Genomic DNA, 21,844 nt, shown 5'->3' with positions numbered 1-21,844 from the left:
CCATGATTTTCAAAATTGTAGTTCTTGTGATTCATTGATATCCGTACTCTAGGCCTTTCAAACAAGGACCAATTGAGCTTTGTTCCAGGCCCCATCCTCTCTCTCTCTTTCTCTCTCTCTCTCTCTCACACACACACATGCTTCTTTCTTGCTTTCTCTTGTTCCAAGTTGCATGACCTTCCTTCTATTGTTCTTTCGATAGAGCCTTCCTAGTCACTTGTTCCTAATCACTTGTTTAGGTCATATGCTAAAAATCATATATTCAAGGGCCAATTTTTAGTCCCTGAATGCGTTGTCACCAGAAACTAGTTCAAGGAGAGTTTACATCCTTCTATGCTAACCATGGAACTATAAACCATCCCCTGCAAACTGATTTAGAAAGACTGCAAAGAGGTACTTGATGATTTTGATTAGCAGTCTAGATCTAAACAAGAAACACCAGCATAAGTGTGGGAGTACAAAAGAGGAATTCCAGCAGTCACAGCATGCTGATGCTTAGTATAAGCTCTAATTGAGCTAGAAATAAAAATACACACTACTCTCGAGATAGTCATTAAATTGTCAAATTTAAGTAAACGTCCTTTCACAGAGTTCACTCAATACAAAACAAGTTAGGGCCAAGATTTGCTTAGATGTGAGAATGCAAAGATAGAAGTACAAGAACTGCTAGATCAAAAGGAGGTTGATGCTCCTTGACTAGACTGTAATAGAGCCAGAACCTTAGCAGCTTGCCTTCGAATGGAACTTTCTCCATTAGTTGCCAACTCCACAAGTGGCATCCTTGCTCGAACTCCATAATATTCAGTCATCCCGTGAGCCTTGAAGATTCTTTCAAGAAGGTATATTCCTTTTTCTTTTGAGCTCTCTGTACCCATTGATATCAATTCTAAAATGGGTTCTACAGCTCTTTCTTCATGTAGAAGCTTGGCTCCTTTCTCCAAAATTTCATCATCAACAACCAAAGTGGAGAGGGCATCCACACCAGCTCCTGCAGCCTCACTTTCCTGCTCCTTTAGCAGTGAGATAAGATCGGGAATAACCCCAGCTTCCAAAAGACAGAAAGTGGTTCTCTCCCGACATGGACCAGGGTGAAGTCTACATTTTTGTGGAGGTTTTTTCAGCATCCGTAAACAACCAGACATTGAAGGTGGGGTACTAAGCTTCAAGGTGCTCATAGAAAAGTTGGTCAATGCTTTTGCAGCTCCAACTTTGGCCAGTGTTGTCCCAGAATTGATCAGACCTCTGAGAATAGGATAGATACCCAGTTCCACTACTTTCCGTTGCACATCCACATTTGATGGTAATGTAAATCTCAGCAATGATCCGATTGCATTTTCCTTTGACTTTGGGTTTCCATTGTTGAGAACATACACAATAGCAGGTAGAATGCTCTCTTGTACCAAATATGCAGTAAGACTAGTTTCTGACAGTGGAAGGTTGGCCAAAATTCCTGCTGCAGCTGCCTGTACATCTCCTCTTGTGCTGTCATGAAGCAACCTTATGAAAATACCAGCCAACCTTTTTTGCATAAAAAAGAGAGAGAGATTTTGTCCACAATCATGTGATAAACAGCACAATAACTGAACTGCAACATCACGGATTTCACGATCTGGGCATTCTAGTAGAAGCAAGAGCACTGAAATACCACTTGCATCCTTCAATAATTTTCTAGCTTCATGAGCAGAGGGTGGGGATACCAGTCCTAACAAAGTCACAAGAAGGTGCTTCCGCACAGATGGAGAACCAGAGGAATTCTCTTGTGCCACCAGTAGACTCTGAATAGTCTTTTCAAGATCTATTGCGTGTCCATTAGCTTCCACGAGGAACCTTGTTCCCTCATGCAGCACTAAATTCTCCAGGATGGCAGATGAAGAATCTCTCACACTCACTGGAAATCGTCCAGAAAATACATGCTGTAACACAAGGGGGGTAGCCCCGGCCTCTGCCATGTATCTCTTGTTAGGTCCAAAAGATGAAAGGTTCTGCAAAGCTTTCAATGCTGCTGACTTGCCTTCCAGATTTCCAGAAATCATTCTAACAAGTGGAGGAATAGCCCCCTCATCCCCAAGATCTTGTTTATTCACCTCTGTGAGCTCTAGGGTTGCAAGGGCACTTGCCATGATCAATTTCGACTCATTTGAACCTGCAGCACATAACACAAACAGCGTGTTATCGTTATGTATATGAATACAAAACCCATCTAGATTGGAATGATGAGACCAACGAGAAGAACTATCATAAGCATTCTATCACCAGATAAAAACCATGAGTGACTTGCACTACACACAGGTACATATTGGGTAATATCTTCATGATCTAATATCATATGCAATTAAAACCACACCTGGTACCAATTCAATAATTACATTTGAAACTAAAAATAAATTTCTCCTGATCAGTCTGAATAATTAGTAATCGAGCTATCCCAGATGCTCGATGCCAACAACACAGCTGTACCAACTAAAGCACCAATGTGTGCTAGGTACCTAGTGAACAAATATGAAGAGGGAGAGGAGAAGAGTGGCGATGATGAGATAGGGCACAGCTAGAGAGCACATCACAAATAATTAACTGTAGACTATATTAATGGAAAAGAATGAATATATACATACATCTTTTTAGCACTCTTTTGTGTTAGTGCTATGCACAATATGAACACATGATTTTGAGATCAAAACACCTTTCCTCAAGATCAACATCATGAAGTAGGCTTTCCCTCAAGATGATGAATATGGGGAATGGAAGAAGGACTGAACATTACATTCCATCGAACCTCTTTAACAAGGATGCCCTTCCTCTGAGTTGAACCAAGAGCTTGTCAGTGTTTCTCGAAAATGATAATGTCTTCCCCTTGAATTGTGGTAGAGTGTATGATCTGTATTGGACTGAATGTATCTCAAATTAACAAAATACTCGTCAATTCTAATGTACCAACTTCTAGGTGCTTGCTTTAAGCCGTAGAGGCTTCTCTTGAGAGGGCATACCTGTTTCTCGTTTCCCTATTCAACACACACTGATGGTTGTTGCATGTAGACTTCCTCATCTAAGCAACCATTAAGAAAAGCGTTTTTAACATCTAGCTAGTACACATTCCATTTGCAAAGTATGGCTACTGATATCAAAAATCTTATGGAGTCCATCTCTGCTACTGGAGCATAAGTCTTTTCGTAATCTTGCTTATACTGTTGTGCAAAACCTTTTGCAACTAGTTTGTCTTTATATCTTTTAAAGCTGGCATCTGGAGTGCACTTGACTTTGTAAAACTTGTACACAATGGCCTTCTTTCTTAGTCTAAGGTCATCTAAATCCCAAGTGTTATTTTTGTACAAAGCGTCCATTTCTTTATTTATATTGTTTGCCATTTTGGTTTCTTCATTTATATTGTTTGCCATTTTGGCTTGTCAACTGCATCCTCAAAGTAGATTGCAGCCAAGATGGTAGTCATAAGAGCATAACTGGTGCTTTCAACTTGAATTGCTTTGCCTTTTTGAGAATATGTCAACCTCGGTGGTGGTCTACTTTCTCTTGTAGATCATTTGAGTTGTTGCTCTTCTAGGGGATCTTCTAGCACTCGCTCTTCTTCATCAACCTTCTCTGCATGTCACTGAGTAGTCGGATGACTATCTCCTATGTACTTGATGTCTTCCATTCTTATTCTTCTTCAAATACTACATCTCTAAAGATTATGATGTTTCGGTTGATGAGATCACACAACTTGTATGCTTTGCTCTCATCACTATCACCAATCATAATTTCCCTCATTTGAACCATGTTCCATGCTCGTATGGCATTTACGTACCTCAACATCTAAATATGTAGGGGTGCCCAATGCATAGCTTATGCCCGATGAATCCCTTATAAGGTGTCATACCTTGAATCAATTTGATCGGAAGCTAAGCATTTAGTTTGCAATGTTGATTGATTATGCCCAATACTAATTTAGAAGATGCGTCTCACTTAGCATTGCTATAGCACTGTTGTCTACTAAGTCATATTCTAGTACATTCTATCAAGGAGTGTCTGCACATGCGAATTGCCTTCGGATGCCATTACTGATGCAGAAGTTCATGAATACGAAAGACATGTATTCACCTCCTCAATTTGATCTAAGGACATTGATCTTCCTACCTATCTGGTTCTCTACCATGACTATGAACTCTTGAAATCTGAAAAAGGTTTTAGATTTCTCCTTGAGAAAAATAAACCCAACAATATTTGTTGCAGTTATCAATGAAAGCCAAGTAGTACAATGAACCATTAATGCTATGAATCTGTGCATAATTGCCATACATTTGCTATGTATCAAATTAAGAGTACCTCTTACTCGAGAGATGCTTCTCCCAAAGCTAGCTCTTCACTGTTTACTAAAGCGACATGCTTCACAAACTTTCCATACTCGCAAGCTACTAGTTCTCTGAACGAGACCTGTCGCCATCTATTAACAAAGGCAGGCCCCTATGTGCTTCATGCTCTTGACATTCTCTATCTATTACTAACTAGCCAACCAGCCACTTTCGCCCAACCTTTAAATCATAGAAGTCCGTCCATGTGAGAATTCACCCAACCTTTGAAGTATTGAAAGTCCACCCGTCTAGACCATTGATTAGAGGTTCCAAGCACACGATGAAATTCTCAACTAAGGCCAATGACCGTCACTAACGTGTTGCATAGAAGTAAATCGAACGCTATTCCTTCCTGCGTTGTTGCCATCCAACGATATGTCTGCCGCACTACGCCGCCATCATTGTCTGCTATGCGCCGCTGTCATCGTCTGCTACCCCCTTGCAAACCATATAATTAGTAGCTAATTAATTCCTAGGTTACATTAGCCGCGGTTGCATTAGGTTAATCAAGTCTGGTTAGCAGCTTTGATTGGGTTAGCTAGGTTAGGATTAGGTTAGTTGGTGAAGTTAACCATGGTTGTGTTAAGTTATGGATTAAGTTGAGTTAAATTAACCAAGGGTGACCTAAGTGACTTAAAATTCCTAACTATCTTAGTTGTCCTGGGTTAGTAGTCCTAACTGTCTTAGGTGACTTAGCCCCCCTCCCCCCCCCCCCCCCCTTTTTGCCCCAAAAAAAGGCAAGAAAGACTACTTTTCACAGTCCCTTTTGAGGGCCTTTCACAACCCCATTCGGGCTCATTTTTTGAAGCATCTTAATCGATCCTTCTACATTGACATTTCATATGTGTTGCACCCAACATTAGGTGCTATTACAGCAGTCTTGTCTGCCAGATTGGGACTGTTTTTTGCAAGACGCTAGCTACATTCGGGCTTCCTCTCTCTTTCCCATGACAGTCACACCATGGCACCCAAGCATGTCCCTTGTGAGTCACCACATGACAGTGATGAATCTGCTCAGCACCCACTGGTGGCACAGAAGTTAGTCCCTCTCTCTTGCATCTCAGGATGCACAGGCACAGTTCCTTGAGGGTTAACCTCCAAGCTCCATGATACATTTCTGCAGTTGGGGCAACAAATTAGTGAGCAAATCTCTCAACAGATTGGCCAACAGCTAGGCCACGTTGCCACACATGCATTATCAGACAAGGGCAAGCAACCTATGCCCCAGCATGGAGATCACTCGGACAGCCAGGATGCATTCTCAACTTCGTGCCGAGACTTCATGTCAGATGCTTGCTGTACCGCAGGTTTTCAGCCTTCTAGGCCCCATCAATGTGAGTATCCGTACTCCAGCATGGGGATTACTTTGGCATTGATGATGCATTCTCTGTGCAGCCAAGCACCTTTTTGCTAGCTGTGAGGTCGTCCTACAGTTCACAGCTCTATGCACCTGTGCAAATGGAGCCATCTATCTTGGGCTGAACCACGGATGTGCATTCGTTTTGCAATGGAGCCATCTATCTTGGGCTGACCCACTAATACGCATTCATTAAGTGCTCCTTCCACCGCCATCAGCCAATAGCAAAGAGTTGGTTTGGGTTTACATGGCAGTCACAATAGTGGGAGAGAGGTCAATCCTCCTCTCAACCTTTTGGTACACAGTCCTCGCAGAGAGATGCATTTGGCAGACACACACAGCCTAGGGCTCATTAACACGTCCCAGCACTCCTGAAACCCCTGATCTCTTAGCAAACCACACACAACATCAGATCTGAGCAGGCTGCTCACCACCCAACCATGACATCTACGGGATGTGATCCCGAATCAGAAGATGTCCCCTCCGAGCCACGAGCTGAGCTACTGGCACGAACTCCCAATCAGATCCAAACCAGCGTGGTGTCCCATACCACCAGGTGGCGCTGTGAAGCCCTGGATCTGCCACTGGGCCTTGGGCTACGCTAAGATGCAGGCGCGCGTCCGCGACTCAATCCAGGAACAGACCTGGCACCTGGGAACGAAACTTGCTCCCAACTGCACTCCCAACTGCACACTGAGAACTGAACCCCCTGGGCCCCTTTTATAGACTCGGGCCCCGAGCGCCAAAAATAGCGAAGACCTATAAATAGTTCGTACCCTTGCCACTCAACCCGAGAATCAAGCCTACCTAGCTCTAAGCCTCCCCAGGCTAACCTGAGCTAGTCCTGTGTACCTAGTACACGTCAGATACCAATCCGTGCACATGACATACTCCCCCTCCTCTAAGAACTCACTCCTGAGTTCGCTAAAAAATCTGGAAATGTTCTTTGGAGGTTTTGTAATGTCTCCCATGTTGCATCCTCCTCAACACGATCCTTCCACTTGATCTTGTATTCCGTGATAGTACGATTACGAATCTGTCTTTCACGAAATTCAAGAATAGACTCAGGTTCGTGAGAAATATAAGTCAAATCTGTAACTTCTATAATCTCATGAGGAGAAACAAGTTGATCATCTGCACCCAAGACTTCTTTCAGTCTACTGACATGAAAGACTGGATGGACTTTAACATCAGGAGGCAATTCTAGTCGATATGCAACTGGTCCAATTCTTTTAATGACCTTGAATGGGCCACAGTATCTGGGGGATAATTTTGGAACCAAACCAGTACTTAGGCTCTTGGATTCCTTAGGAATTCGCAAATATACCATCGTTCCTTCAGAGAACTCTCTGGGTGAACGATGTCTATTAGCATAAAATCTGTCCCAATCTTGGGCACTTCTAATAGACTCCTTGGCAAACTGCAACATTTCCTGCATATCTAGCAAGAAGTTCTTAGCAGCATCATTTTGAATCCCTTTTAATCCAACCATAACTGGTGACTTAGGTTGAAACCCATACATAAGCATAACAGGACTGTAACCCGTACTAGAATGCTTTGCACTGTTGTAAGCAAATTCAATCATAGGTAGATAATCTTCCCATGAAGACTGTCTCTTGGATACATATGCCCGAAGCATGTCTTCAACCAACTGGTTGACCTTCTCTGTATTGCCATCGGATTGTGCATGATCCGAGGAACTCATACTTAGGGTAGTTTCCAACTTCTCAAATACAAGTGTCCAAAAGTTACTTGTAAACTTTGAGTCCCTGTCACTGACTATGTCAGATGGCAAACCATACAGCTTAAACAAGTGGTCCACAAACTCGTGAGCCAGCTGAACAGCTGAAATAGTTGTTGTAGTAGGTAAGAACCTAGCCATTTTAGTTTTAGTATTGAGAGCTCCTGCGAGCTTCCCCCTCCCCTTCCGTACCTCTACCTCCCTTAGCCCCTCCTCCTCGCCTCGACCTCTCCCGCCCCTACCTCTCCGCCCTCACCTCCCCTCACCCGCCGCTGCCGCCGCGCCCTCCCTCACAACCCCCGCCTCACCTCCGCCTCACCCCTGCCCTCCGACCTCATCCCCCCTCGCACCTCCGCTCACCCCCTCGCACCTCCGCCTCACCCCCCCCTCACCGCTGCCTCTCCGCCCTCACCCCTCACACCCCGCCTCACCCCCGACTCACTCCGCCCCCCCTCGCTACGCTCACCCCCTCGCCGCTCCGTCCCCTCCCCCCCTCGCCCTTCCGCTCCACCCCGCCCCGCCACCACTCCGCTCACCCCCCGCCTCCCGTTTCGCCCCCCCCACCCCTCGCCTTACCGCCCTCGCCCCCTCCCGCCTCTCCGCCCTTCCGCTCCACCCCCGCCTTCCCTTCCCGCCCTCCGCCCCCGCCCCCCCCGGCCCCTTCGCTCCACCCCGCCCCTTCCGTCCCACCCCTTCCCCCCGCCCCCTGTCCGTCCTCCCGTCCCACTCCGCCTCTCCCCCGCTTCCGTTCCCGCCTCCCCACCTCACCCGCTCTCCGCCCCCACTCCTCCACCCCGCGCCACCTCCGCTTCCTGCCCTCCCATCCCGCTTCCTCCGCCCTCCGTCCTCCATCCTTCCCGCCACACCCAGGCTCCACCCTCCCGCATCTATCCCCCCCCCTTTTTTGGGTGGCAGCCTCTTTCTCATCGGAAGCCTCGCAATTTGTCTTGGCGGTATGGCGGCTCCCTGGCCGGAACCGGAGGCCCAGTCGGACCCTCCCTCTCCAGATGCCTACCGCGTCATCCTGACAGAGCAACAATCATCTCGGGTTCAGGAGGTTGCCAATGACTTTGCCCTTACCTCTGTTTATGGCAGAGTCATTGGACATTCTCCCTCCAGATCAGCCATCAGGGACTGGCTCCAGTCCACTCTCATGCTAGAGGACGGCCATATTGAGGAGGTGGCCCTTATGGGAAGGAGCATCTTCTGGCTCAAACTCTCAAATGCGAAAGCTGCGAGCAACCTGATTGCTGGCTCCCCCACGTCAGTGGATGGAAAGATTATCATGATAGTCCCGTGGTACCGTGGATTCAACGCAGCGGATTTTGATGCTCGGTTCCGTATACCTCGCCATCCAGTGACGCTAGTTTTTCCAGGTCTTGCTGCTGAGCTGCGGCCGATTGTCAGGGACCTGGGCTCCACTTTGGCTGGGTTATGCACGATACTTTCGCCGATGCGGTGACTACGGCAGGAGCCCCCCGAGTCCGTGGCTGTGGCGGATCCTGCGACTCTCCCGGCAGTGATCGAGATCGTGACAGATGCCGGCAGCATCACCCAGAGCATGGTAGTCACCGGACAGCCAGGACAGTGTCTGAGGTGTCACGGCTCTGGGCACCTGGCGGCTGTTTGTCCACGCTTCGCCAGCTCTTCTCGGCCTCCCCCGCCCCCTCCCTCTCCGCCCCCTCCACCCCCCTCCGGGCAGCCACGCCAGGAGGAGCAGAGGCAGCCGGAGTCCGGACCAGAGTTAGCTGGCGGCTGGACTGAGGTAAGAACAAGAAGATTTCTGATAAAGGCAAGGAGGCAGAGGTTACCCAACCTGCAGCAGCACCTCAGAGACCTGACAGGCAGCCGCCCCAGGGACCTGGGAGAGCATCTTCTTCGACGGTAGCCCACCCTCCACAGCCTCAGGTCCCCCTCTCTTCCACTCCCCAGCCTCTTCCCACTCAGCCCCAGCCCATCCCCCAGCTGCACCCCATATCTCCCGACCCGCAGCTTTAGCCCCCTCCTCGTCCTCCTCAGTCTCCTCCCCCTCCTTCTCAGCCCCAGTTCCAGATGCATCCCCATCCCTCCCCCCCCGCCTCTTTCAGCTCTCCCGCAGAGCTAGCTGCACCGACGGTTCCTCAGCCGAGGGCAGCCCCCGCTCCCCCTCCTCCTCCTCCTCCGCTAGTCGCCCCTGAGGAGTTTGAGTTGCCTATTCCCCAGCCTCCTCCCCCTCCCCCTCCGCTGGCAGGACACCCTGAGTCTACACCACCGCCGGAGCAGGCCGCCGGAGCAGGCTTCTCTGTCCGCTAGCCCCTCAGTGGCAGACTCTGACGGGCCTCAGCTTCAGGAGAGAGAGCTCCCCCGCGACTTTTACAGATCTGGCCCCTAAGACTACTTGGATGTGGCCGACCTCGGGACCTTCCCTGCTTGCCTCGACATCAGTATCTTCCTGCTCCGCAAAGGCGCGGATGGGAAGATAGCCGCCTTGGCCCCTAGGGATGGCCCCAGCTTTGCTTTCACGTTCCTTAGCGACGGCACCGAGACCTGGACAGACGACTCGGTCTGGGAGGCTCTCAGGGAGCAGACGCATGCTCAGGTTTGCTCCTGGATAGGCCCGTCCGGTGGGCAGCTTCTCGAGACTCAGTGGTCCGAGGGTGACGTGCGCCTGCGGTGGCGTTGCGCCGCCAAACGATTCAGACTGATTGTGATCCTCAGGCCCCCCCTGTCTTGGCCCCTCCCCCAAGATGTCAGAGCCTGGACTCCTCAGAAACTCTGTGCCTTCTATGGGATGTCCACCTCAGAGATCTCGAGCTGGCTCGAGAAAGCTTTCGTTCATGGTACCAAAGGCCTCTCGCCTTTGCTGAAGGTGTTGAAGGACGGGCAGGACGACCCCGCTTCCCCCTCCAAACCTTCCCATAAGCGTCAGCGCCTCCACTCCGAAATGTCAGCTTCTTCTTCGACTTCGACCGCGAGCAGACAGTTGTTCGCAGCCTCCCAGTCCTCACCATGAGCCTACACCTCGTATCCTGGAATGTGAACGGGTTTCACTCTTCTGGCACCCGTGGTCCTAGGAAGCTCATTTTGAGACAGGAACTTCAGCCAGCAGTGATTGGTCGTTTGGATGTACTTCTGCTCCAGGAGCACAAGCTTTCTGCGGCTCACTCCCGTAGATGCGGGAAGATTCTCCCTGGACGCTCTCACACTTATTGGGAGCGCTCGATCGGCGCACTGGGGAGGAGTGGTGGTGTCTGTACTTCCGTGGGCGAGCAGCTAGCCCAGGGAGTTTTCGGTCATGGCACGTTGATACCAGGCCGTGCCCTTTGGGTAGGCCTAGAATTGGAGGGCTCCAGAGTTGGAATCCTCAACATTTATGCTCCCACAGATCTCCGTCGCAGAGCCACTTTCTAGAGGACACTTACAGGGATTCTCCCAGACATGGATTCCTGGATTGTTGGAGGTGACTTCAACAATCTGGAGACCTTGGAGGACCAACAAGGCAGAGGACCGGAGTTTACAGGTATGTCTTAGGTAGAGCAGTCCGCTTGGAACTCTTTTATCTTTGCGACAGGAGGTAGGGACAGTTGGCGAGACCCGTCCTTCCGGCGTTGGCACGGGAGCTTGGACTTCTCGTGGGGCTTTTGCAAGGAAGGAGGCAGACTCCTGGAGAGGCTGGATAGATTTTATGTTAGTGATTGGGCCATCAGCAGAGGCGGTCAGGCGGGGTATAGTTCCAGGGACGACACTTTCCGACCATGCGCCAGTGCTCTTATCATTAGACTCGGCAGCTCAGGCCCTTCCCCCCCGCTCATGCCGGATTCCCGACTCCATTTTCTCGAGGGAGGACGTGCGCAGCAGTATATGCAATCTTTGGGACAGAGACTGGGGCGAGTGCGTGGATCTGGTTGATTTGGTGGCGCAGGCTTTGCAGGAGTCCAGCCAGATCTGCCAGCTCGCAGCCCTACAGGCTCGACAGGAATGGTGGGGTAGAGAGAGAGCTCTTCGGAGGGACCTCGCCTCCATTCAGTAACTCCAGCAGGCATCCCCGGGCTCGGAGGAGCTTCGGATCCAGGCCCTTCGAGCCAGAGCCCTTCTTGAGGAGACACTCCAGCGTCGCTCAAAGTTTTCCTATCACGCCTCTCTCTCCTTCTGGGCTCGAAAGGGTGACCGGATGTGCAGGGAGTTCTTCAGGACGCATGGCCAGAGAGCTGCAGGTGATCAGCTTCGGAGTCTCAGGACCGCAGAGGGACACATCGTTACGGATCCGGGAGAGGTCTTGGGGTTGGCCACCGACTTCTACAGGACCCTTTTCCAGCAGGAGCCGCTTGCCCCTCGTACTCGACGTTCCCGTGAGGACGTGTGGAGGCACACTCCATCCCTGGTCCAGCCTAGCATGCAGGCGACGTTGTTGGCACCGTTCACCACGGATGAGATGCTGGAGGCCTTAATGGCCATCGATGGGCAGAAATGCCCAGGTGAGGATGGGCTATCCCGGGCATTCTTCACCTCCTTCTGGGACCAGATCCATCAGCCCCTCCTAGCAGCTCTTCAGAGGATTTTCAGCAGCGGTTATATGCCAGAGAGCCTCTCCTCGGGACTGATTTGCCTCATCCCGAAGGGAGGAGATAGACAGGAGATCCGTCAGTGGCGCCCGATCACTCTCCTTACCACTGCCTACAAAATCCTCGCCAAGATGATCAGCGCCAGAGTTCGGCCTCTACTCCCAGACCTCATTCATGACACTCAGACAGGCTTTGTCCAAGATCGCAGTATCCTGGATAATGTCTTCACCTTTTCAGAGGCGGCGGAGTGGGCTCAGCACAATGTCTTCACCTTTTCAGAGGCGGCGGAGTGGGCTCAGCACAACGGTTCACACTTTGCCATCCTACTTCTCGACTTTGAGAAGGCCTACGATCGAGTGGACTGGTCCTTTCTGGAGGGGACTCTGGAGCGGCTAGGTTTCCCAGCAGGTTGGATTCAGGGTATTTCAGCTTTGTACAGGACAGCTTCTAGCAGAGTCATCATTGGCGGCAGGATGGGTGAGCGTTTTAGCTTGGAGAGATCAGTGCGTCAGGGCTGCCCCCTTGCTCCTTACCTTTTTCTCTTCTTCGCCGAGGCTATGACTTACTACCTTCGGGCGAGGTCTACAGGGATCAGGGGTGTTCGCCTTCCACTCCGGGAGGACACGGAGCTCTTGGACTCGGAGTACGCGGATGACACAGCCCTGTATGTCCAGGACGATGAGATGATGCTGGAGAGGGTGAGGATGGCCCTGGAGGTCTTCTGTTCGGCTGCTGGTGCGAAAATCAACTGGAACAAATCAGTTGGTTTTCTCACAGATCCCGGGGCGTGTTCTCAGTGGGGGAGGTTTTTGGGTTTCAGGTGGATCCCACGGGGACAGACAGCTAGATACCTTGGTTTTCAGGTCGGCCTGGATATCACGCCAACTCAGCAGTTTCTCCCGGTGCTAGATTCCATCCGACGGAAGCTGGCTTTCTGGAGCATTGCTAAGCTTTCCCTTGCAGGTCGTGCCCTGCTAGTCAACCAGGTCCTCCTAGCCACGGCTTGGTATGTGGCTTCCTGTTGGTGTTTCTTGAGATCCAGCGTGGCACAGCTTAGGAGGCTGGTTCGGAACTTCCTTTGGTCCGGGGAGGATGGCCTTAGAGATACCAGAGCCAGGGTTGCTTGGCAGACAGTCATTCTTCCGCAGGCTGAGGGTGGCCTGGGGGTCATCGATCCAGAGCTTCAGAGTCAGGCCTTGTTAGGCAAGCTAGTCATCCGCGGTTTGACCCCGGGGGGGCAGACGTGGAAGATGCTACTTCAGCAGGGGATCGGTTCTTGTGTCCCGCGCCGAGGTGGAGAGTGGCTCCCGTCCCTCAGATGGATCTTCACTTCCGCCCCGCTCACTCAGCCCCGTTCCCCACTCGTTCGTAGCCTCCTCATGGTTTGGAGGTGGCTCCGCCTCAGTCTCATTCAGTCCCCTCCTAGCTGTCAGGAGGAGATCGATCGCCAGCCGCTTATCTGGAATGATCAGGTCAGAGATGCCGAGGGCCTTCAGTTGGGGGAGAGATCACACATCAGGTGGGATGGCTGGATGAGGGGGCCAGCCCGGTCCCTTCGAGTTTGGAGGGACACGTACAGACATTTGGAGACGGCTGATCTCGCAGACACAGCTGGAGGTGCCCGTGGAGCCCAGGCGAGACGCACGGAGATCGACGGCGCGATCCCAGCTGATTGGTTGGTTCCACCTGAGCTTCAGATCCTCATGCCTGGTGACGACCGTTGGCTGGGACAGTTCACCCCCCGTGGCATACCACTGGTGGTCGCAGGACGTACGGATGACTCCTCTATTTCCTTCTTCGCGGTTATGGGGGATGGACGACTCAGGAGAGAGGATGCGCTCATCGACCCCCTACTCCCATGGCAGAGGGTTCGGGTCGTAGGCCTTTTGGGGAAGCTCTGGCGTACCGATCCTAGCATTGAGCAGGATCAGCTGCAGCTTTGGCGACTCTGGCTCTGGGAGGGGCGGGCCTTGTCAGAGCTTGATTGGGACCCAGGAGAGTGGAGATGGCCAGAGATTGTGACAGGGCAGGGGCCGACCTCCTTCTTTGCCTACAGCACGACTTTGGGCAGGCGAGTTCTTGGGAGGATGCAGAGCCGCCCCCCCACCCAGCGGCCCAGCTAATATGCACAGGGTATTTCCAGGTTCTTTTTGCAGGCCTTCTGGAAGGCCTTGTGGGAGAGCTGGCGGCCGCAGAAGATCTCCTACTTCCTATGGCTTCTTGCCCACAAAGGTCTTCCAGTGGGGAGCTGGTTGCGGCAGATAGGCCAGGACGGACGCTGTCAGATCTGCCATGAGGATGAGGAGTCACCAAAACACTGCCTGTGGAGCTGCACTCGCGCCCAGGAAGTGTGGAGGTGGACTTTCGGGATTCTTACTCGCGCAGCACCGGAGCTAGGTTTGATCACTTGGGGCGCGTTCTGTTGGTGCAGCACGGCACCTGGTCTTCGTCACTTATTCGAGGCATGCCAGCAGGACCCCACTTTCCTTATCACACAGGGGACGTGGGGGCCGCTCGAGGGTATCCCGCAGCACCTAGCAGAGGCTGATACAGGAGTTCAGGAGAGGCAGCCAGTCTGGGAGATTATTAGCAGCATCGCAGGGTGGCACATTTGGACCTCGCGTTGCGCGCAGATCCTCGGTGGCACCTCCTTATCGACGGCCCACATCATGACTGATATTTGGAGCGAGATTATTCATATCCTCAGAGGCCTGTGGGACCAGATTCAGGGAGATTCCCGGGCCGGTCGGGAGAAGCGGAGATGCTTCCTCCGGGCTTGGGACACACAGGGCCTCTTCTTCGAGCAGACTTCGCAGGGCCTTCGGTGGCGCTACTCACCACCCCGATGGCTGTTCATTCACACTCGCCTTATCCCTCCGTGAGAGAGAGATTTACTTTTTTGTTACCTTTTAGGGCTGTGTCCGATTTGTGAACGCAGCCCATCAGCTACAAGCTGACCTTTTGTATCTTGCTCTCGAAGTAATATAATTAGCACTGTTTTTTCGGCAAAAAAAAAGAACCTAGCCATTTTTGTCAAACGGTCGACTATGACCCAAATGGAGTCATGACCCTTGCGCGTTCGAGGCAAACCAGTAATAAAATCCATGGAAATACTTTCCCATTTATTACTTGGAATCTGTAATGGCTGTAATAAGCCCGCGCTTCTAAGGCGTTCAGCCTTAGTAACCTGACAAACCCGGCAACCTACTACATAGTTCTCTATAAATGCACGCATCTTAGGCCAATAAACGGTATGCTTCACAAGAGACAGAGTCCTATGCATACCTGGATGTCCCGCACTAGGAGCATCATGACACTCCCAGAGAATCTTGGATTTAAGGTCCAGAACATCAGGCACACAAATCTTTTCATTCCGGAACAGCAAGCCGTTCCTAATCATCCACTGACCTCCCGCCGCCTGTACAATAGGTGGCACAATCCCTGAGTCCTGGTCAACCATGGAGCTCCCATCCTGGACTCTCTGCCAATAAGAACTGAAATGACTATCAGTTGCGTATAGTCCTCTCAAGGATTGAAATAGGTCTGAGGATATTTCCGTAAATGACAAAGCATTTACAAACTCGACTTAAGGCATCCGCCACACTATTCAACGAACCCTTGCGATAACGTATTTTGAAATCAAAATCTTGCATTAATTCTGCCCATCTAGCTTTCCTTCCCCTTAATTCTGATCCATCACACACATACTTAATTGACTGGTGATCAGTCAATACAAGGAACTTTGAACCATACAAGTAGTGTCTCCAAACCTTAAGAGCATACACTACAGCATAAAGTTCCTTTTCTAGTGTGGGCCAACGATATTGGGTGTCGTCTAGCTTCTTACTCTCGAAAGCTACAAGTCTGCCCTCTTGGAATAGAGCTGCCCCAATCGCATAATCACTTGCATCGGCCTCTAAAACATAAGGCCGGGTAGGATCGGGTAATGCAAGAACGGGTGCTTCCTTGATAGAGAACTTCAAGGTTTCAAAAGCCTTGTTCATTGCATCATTCCAAGGGATCGACTGAGTAGACCTGCGTCCACGACCTTTCAATATGTTGGTCAAGGGTGCCGTGATACGTGAATAATCACGCATTGACTTCCGAAGAAATACCGTAAATCCTAGGAAAGAACAAGGTTGTTTCACAGTCTGAGGGATAGGCCATTCTAAAACCTTCTGGATACAATCCAGATCAATGCTAATACCTTCAGAAGAAATCTTGTGTCCTAAGTAAATGATCTCCTTCATAAAGAAGTCACATTTACTCATCTTGGCATAAAGCTTATGTTGTCTTACAGCAACTAAGACACCCCGAAGGTGTCCTATGTGATCCTCAAGCGTTTTACTATATACCAAGGTGTCATCTAAGAACACTACAACAAATTTGCCCAGAAAATCCCTGAACAAATCGTTCATCATCTGCTGAAAAGTAGCAGGAGCATTGGTCAAACCAAAAGGTAATACGAGGAACTCGTAATGACCATACCTAGTCCGGAATGCGGTCCTATCTATGTGTTTAGCATAGATACGGATTTGGTGATAATCCGTACGCAAATCGATCAATCGTATGCTGAAAGAACTTGCGTTTGTTCTTTCCACTCGTGTCGATAACTGTGGTTGCTTTGGTACCGGCCATGGTATCATCGTATATGCGCGCATAAGTCATGGCCTCCTGCAACGTTGTGCATTTGTTATTCTTTATCTGCAACTTATATGAATCTGGCAAACCATCCACGAAGAAACCTAACAAGGTCACTGGATCCATCTTAGTGGCCCTGGTTTGCACATCCCGAAATCTTTAAAGATAAACTTCAAAGGTCAAGTTTAATTTTGACATATCGAGGGCTTTAAGCTTGCCAACGATATCGTAATCATCCTCCTTCTTCAGGAACTCCTTCCTGAAAACCCCTTCAAAATCTGTCCATGTATCGGGCTTAGGCTGGAGTTCCTTCCACCATAGCAATGCTTTACCTGACATGAACCCCGCTGCAAGCTGGATCTTCTTCTCATCTGGGTATGGGTGGAACTGGAAGTGTACCTGCCACTTGTGTAACCAAGTGTCAACTACTTCCTTCGTTCTAGACTTTTGGTCGCCCGGAAAAGGGTCTGGAGTTATATTCGGGCCTAGCATTGAAGCCATAGCATCCACATGTGTGAGTGCCTGCACAGTGCTAGCCAGAAGGGTGAGAGTAGCTTGAATCCCCTAGAGTTGCTGTGTCAACCCCGTTTGATTTGCATTGACCTGCTCGAATTTTCCATCTAGAGCAGTCGTAAATTCACTGAAGGCCTTTTTGGTTATCAGGTCATCATAGAGACCCCGATCCTCCTCTTCCACAGGAGTGTAATCCAAATCCTGCTCTCCCATGGTGAACTCGGGATTTGCAGCATCAGACATGACTGAAATCTGATTTGAATACGAACTGAGAGAAATAACTGACAGAAACGAAGCGCAAAGGAGAATGGAGCAGAGGAAAACCGTCCCAAGAGATGCCGACGGAAAGAGATGCTGGAAATTGGCGAACCGGAAGCCCACAAATCCCGAGACCTCGCTGAACCCGCTACCCGGATGCACGTGCGAAATCCTGCAGCAAACGTGCTGCTGACGTGGCTGTACGGTCGGCTGACGCAGTCCATACAGGTGCTGACGGAGGCCGTACAAGTGCTGACGTGGCTGTACGGCGTCTGTACAGTCTGCGGGTACAGGCGCGAAGCAGGAAGGGCTGACGCAGGCAGGGTTCGCTACTGTACGGTGCTGATGCAGATCCGTACGGTACTGATGCAGATCCGTACGGATGGCGATGGCTGACGCAAGCAGTGTACGGCTGCTGACGCAGGCTGGCGCGGATTGTACGGTCCTGTTGCAGGGCTGGCGCAGGTACGGACAGGCTGAAACAGGCTGGCGCAGGCAGGCTCGCGATTTGAGGAGCTGCTTCAAGGCACTAGGCAAGGCTGTGGGTAGGCTGGTACCCTGCCCCATCTATATAGGGAGCAGGGCAGCCTTATTTGGAAGTCCTGCTTCCAAAAAAGGCCAAGCTCCCCTAGCTTTGGAGGGGGTGCTTTTTTCGAAAAAAGCACCCTCTACACAGGCTGTTCACAGCCTGCTCGCTGCCCTTCAACGCCTCTCCCTGCACCCGCCTGGTTCCGTACAGCCTAGGCGTCACCTCTCCGCCTCCCTCGCAGCCTTTTTGCCTCTCTCTCCTACCTTTCTGCTCTCTCTCCAGCTTTCTACAGCCTTCTCTCACAGACTCCTTCAGGAATCTCGAAATCTCTCCCTCCTTTCTTCTACCTTTTCCTTCACATCTGTCCACCCTTGCTAACCCAGGTACCCAGCAGAAAACGCAGCAACAGATTTCGAATTTTGGGCATACTTGGAGGAAAAATTCGTCAAAAATTCCCGCATCAGAAGTTCCTACCTCAGGAGTTGGCTCTGATACCAACTAACACGTCCCAGCACTCCTGAAACCCCTGATCTGTAAGCAAACCACACACAACATCAGATCTGAGCAGGCTGCTCACCACCCAACCATGACATCTACGGGATGTGATCCCGAATCAGAAGATGTCCCCTCCAAGCCACGAGCTGAGCTACTGGCACGAACTCCCAATCAGATCCAAACCAGCCTAGTGTCCCATATCACCAGGTGGCGCTGTGAAGCCCTGGATCTGCCATTGGGCCTTGGGCTACGCTAAGATGCAGGCGCGCGTCCGCGACTCAATCCAGGAGACCTGGCATCTGGGAACGAAACTTGCTCCCAACTGCACACTGAGAACTGAACCCCCTGGGCCCCTTTTATAGACTCGGGCCCCGAGCGCCAAAAATAGCGAAGACCTATAAATAGTTCGTACCCTTGCCACTCAACCCGAGAATCAAGCCTGCCTAGCTCTAAGCCTCCCCAGGCTAACCTGAGCTAGTCCTGTGTACCTAGTACACGTCAGATACCAATCCGTGCACATGACCCTCATGCACCCTTTGCTTTGCCCGTAAGCTCATACAGCCACACACAGCCCATTAATCAGACGGGTGGTTCTAACTGTTCAGCAGGGTGTTAGTGGTGGGCAGTATAAAAGTCTTTGAATATGTTTGTTATCTTTAGATGTACAGCTATCAAAATATATATTCTAAAAGATATATATAATATTTTTATTTGTATAAATTTTAATATGTAGCATAAATATGCCTACTGAATATTTTCATAGTTGCATTTAGCTAAACATGACTATATTGATAGCTTCATAACAAGATCTATATACATGACTGTATTGACAGCTTCATAAATATTTTTATAAAAATCTTTTTTTGATGTGGATTTTAAATGTGAGGCCAGGGTCAGGTCCAAACAATGAATGAAACGCAACAACTTTCCCTTCTCAGAAATGTCATGCACAAAAGGGAAAGTCTCTAGATTTTCTGCAAATACTCCTGTATTGTGCTCGCAAGCTGAGATAGTGCATAAAATTCAGCCAAGTACATCAGTGGGGATACAAATGTAGTTGCCATTAGCGTTTTGAACTCTGCCCAAGCGGTTGGCCTTTTGTGAAGAATCCCTCATGTACTGCCATGACGTGTGAGCATAATCCTTTAAATGTATGCCGGGGCAAATATAATGCACTCCTTGTCATGCTTTGGATAGAAGTGGAAGTAGTCTTCTAGCTTTGTGATCCATTCTTCCAGCTCATTGGGCGTGCGTGTGTCACTTTTAAACTTATGCACCGTGAGCTTATCTTTGACATCCTTGGCTGCATAATTCCTGCTTGGGTAGCCTCCAAAAGTGCGGGCATCCTCACACTTAAGGTTCACATACTAGTGGAAAGGCATCTCATCATAGATGTCCTCAGGTAAGGCCCGGTATTAAAGCAAGGCGTGTGAAAGCATCTCATCAATACGAGACCCTCAAACCATTGAGCAAGCTGCTCAACTTGCGAAGGTATTCGAGCCCAAGTATGCCTACAGGTACAAAGAGTGCTACAAGCAGCCCACATAAGACTGCATTCAAGGGTGAAAGCATCTCATCAATTTGACTCTCAAACCATTGAGCAAGCTGCTCAACTTGCGAAGGTATTCAAGCCCAAGTATGCCTACAGGTACAAAGAGTGCTACAAGCAGCCCACATGGGATTGCATTCGAGGGTGAAAGGAAACCCAAGGTGCTTGACTGGCATGACAAGAAAGCTGCCGTATTTCAAGCCCTATAAGCACCTGGGTGCAAAGATACATTGATGGCCCATGGGTGCTAGGAGTGCCGAGACATTGAGATTGAAGGGTGAGATCAAGGGCAGGACTGTTCATATGCTTATCGACAGCGGGAGACATAGCTTCATGAACACTAAGACCTTGCAAAAGGTGGGATTGGTTGCCACAGCAATAGACCACGAGCTGAGAGTGGAGATTGCCAATGGCCAGCATACGATCAGCAGACTATGTTAAGAGGATACGACAATCCAGCTCTCTCATGACTATGATTTTGTAGGTGATCGCTTTGCGTTGGACATGGGTCCAATCGATATTGTGCTAGGCTGCGATTCGAATCCCTAGGGGAGTTTAGAATGGACTTGAATGCCTTGACACTCCGCTTTGCACATAGGCGTAGATCTATGGTATTGCATGGCATGACAGCCCCAAAAATGCAGATCATTCAGCAATGCCGTTGGCCCGAGAGCTCAAGAAAAAGTGTCATTCATGTTCAAATGGCCAAACCTTTCATGCAGCATGCCACAGGCTCTCTCTCCAGCTCAAATGAGAGATGTAGGCTTTAAAGTCGGGTATAGATTATGTCATTTTATGAAGGCTTCTTCCTTGCTATGATTTTTAAATCATCAGCCTTGTCTCAAATGAGACATTCCCCTTCATAAAATTCCACCTCTTTGTTCTATTTAGTAATGGCACTAACTGATAGAAGGTTTTTCTTCAAACCCAGAACATAGAAAAGGTTATGTATGCCCCATATATTTGTATTGATCTTTCATATAGGTATATTAACAGTACCCTTGATATGATGAAGTTTGTAGTCTCCTAGTTCTACATGGTCACTGTCACTTTTCTCTAAGTGAGAGAACCATTCCTTGTGCAGAGTGAAGTGATTAGAGGCTCCAGTGTCAATGATCCATGGCTCATCAGCTTGGCCAAACTTATTTCGTTTTGACATAGGTAAGGCTTTCTCAGAATTACTAGTCTGGTGCATGGCTATATCCGCAGTGTCTTTACATTACATTTAGATCTGCGTTTAGACATATCTGCCTTTTTCTTTCAACATTCGGAGTCAAAGTGGTCAGGCTTCCCACATTAAAAGCAAGGCCTATCTTCTTTGTGTCGTTTTGTTCATGATGATCACGTTGTCAAAAGTAAAATCTAGGGCTGAATGGGGTTTTTTGATTTTGCCTTTTTAGTCATAAAGGTTGTATCAGCCTGATTGCCTAACTTCTTGCTCTGCCTTTGATTTCCTCAGTGATGAGGTAACCATGCAACTAAGTTAAAGTGGAAGGATGCTCTCTATAAGAGTGTGGTAACAAAATTATCGCACGAGTTTAGAAGACTGTTGAGAAGAAGATCAACTATATATGGATCAGGCATCTTCTCACCGAGCATTGCTAGTTTATCTATCAGGTCTTGGGGTTGTTCAAATGGTCATTTACATGTTGATCTTCTCACATTCTAAGCCTACTGAATTGTCTTTTCTTTTATGACTAAGGCATTTTGCATACTAACATATCCATAGGTGGTCTATAATGTCTTCCACACTTCAGCTGGAGTTTTCAGGTTTCTGACAACAGGGATTATGTTATCCTTGATGCTCAGATTTGTGAGAGTGTGAGCCTATTGGCTCTCCACGTCATAATTCCCGAAATTCTCTCTTCAACGTTCCA

The 21,844-nt window shown here is 49.5% G+C and overlaps 1 protein-coding gene across 1 annotated transcript in view; it reads right to left on the bottom strand.

Annotated features, from left to right (window-relative positions):
- Positions 1-402: 402 nt before the first annotated feature.
- LOC147886077 (U-box domain-containing protein 43-like) overlaps positions 403-21,844 on the bottom strand; it is a 29,701-nt gene continuing 8,259 nt past the window's right edge. The window contains exon 3 of the mRNA XM_087395705.1: positions 403-2,143. Within this exon, the coding sequence (XP_087251831.1) occupies positions 672-2,143 (1,472 nt within the window). The 3' untranslated portion in view covers positions 403-671. The remainder of the gene's footprint in view (positions 2,144-21,844) is intronic.

This window comes from Dipteris shenzhenensis, chromosome 24, assembly GCF_047967505.1.
Source record: "Dipteris shenzhenensis isolate YYH24624 ecotype China chromosome 24, Dip_SZ_1.0, whole genome shotgun sequence".
NCBI classification, from domain to species: domain Eukaryota; kingdom Viridiplantae; phylum Streptophyta; class Polypodiopsida; order Gleicheniales; family Dipteridaceae; genus Dipteris; species Dipteris shenzhenensis.
Note: the sequence above shows the minus strand (reverse complement) of the source record. Positions and strands in the feature narration are given on the sequence as shown.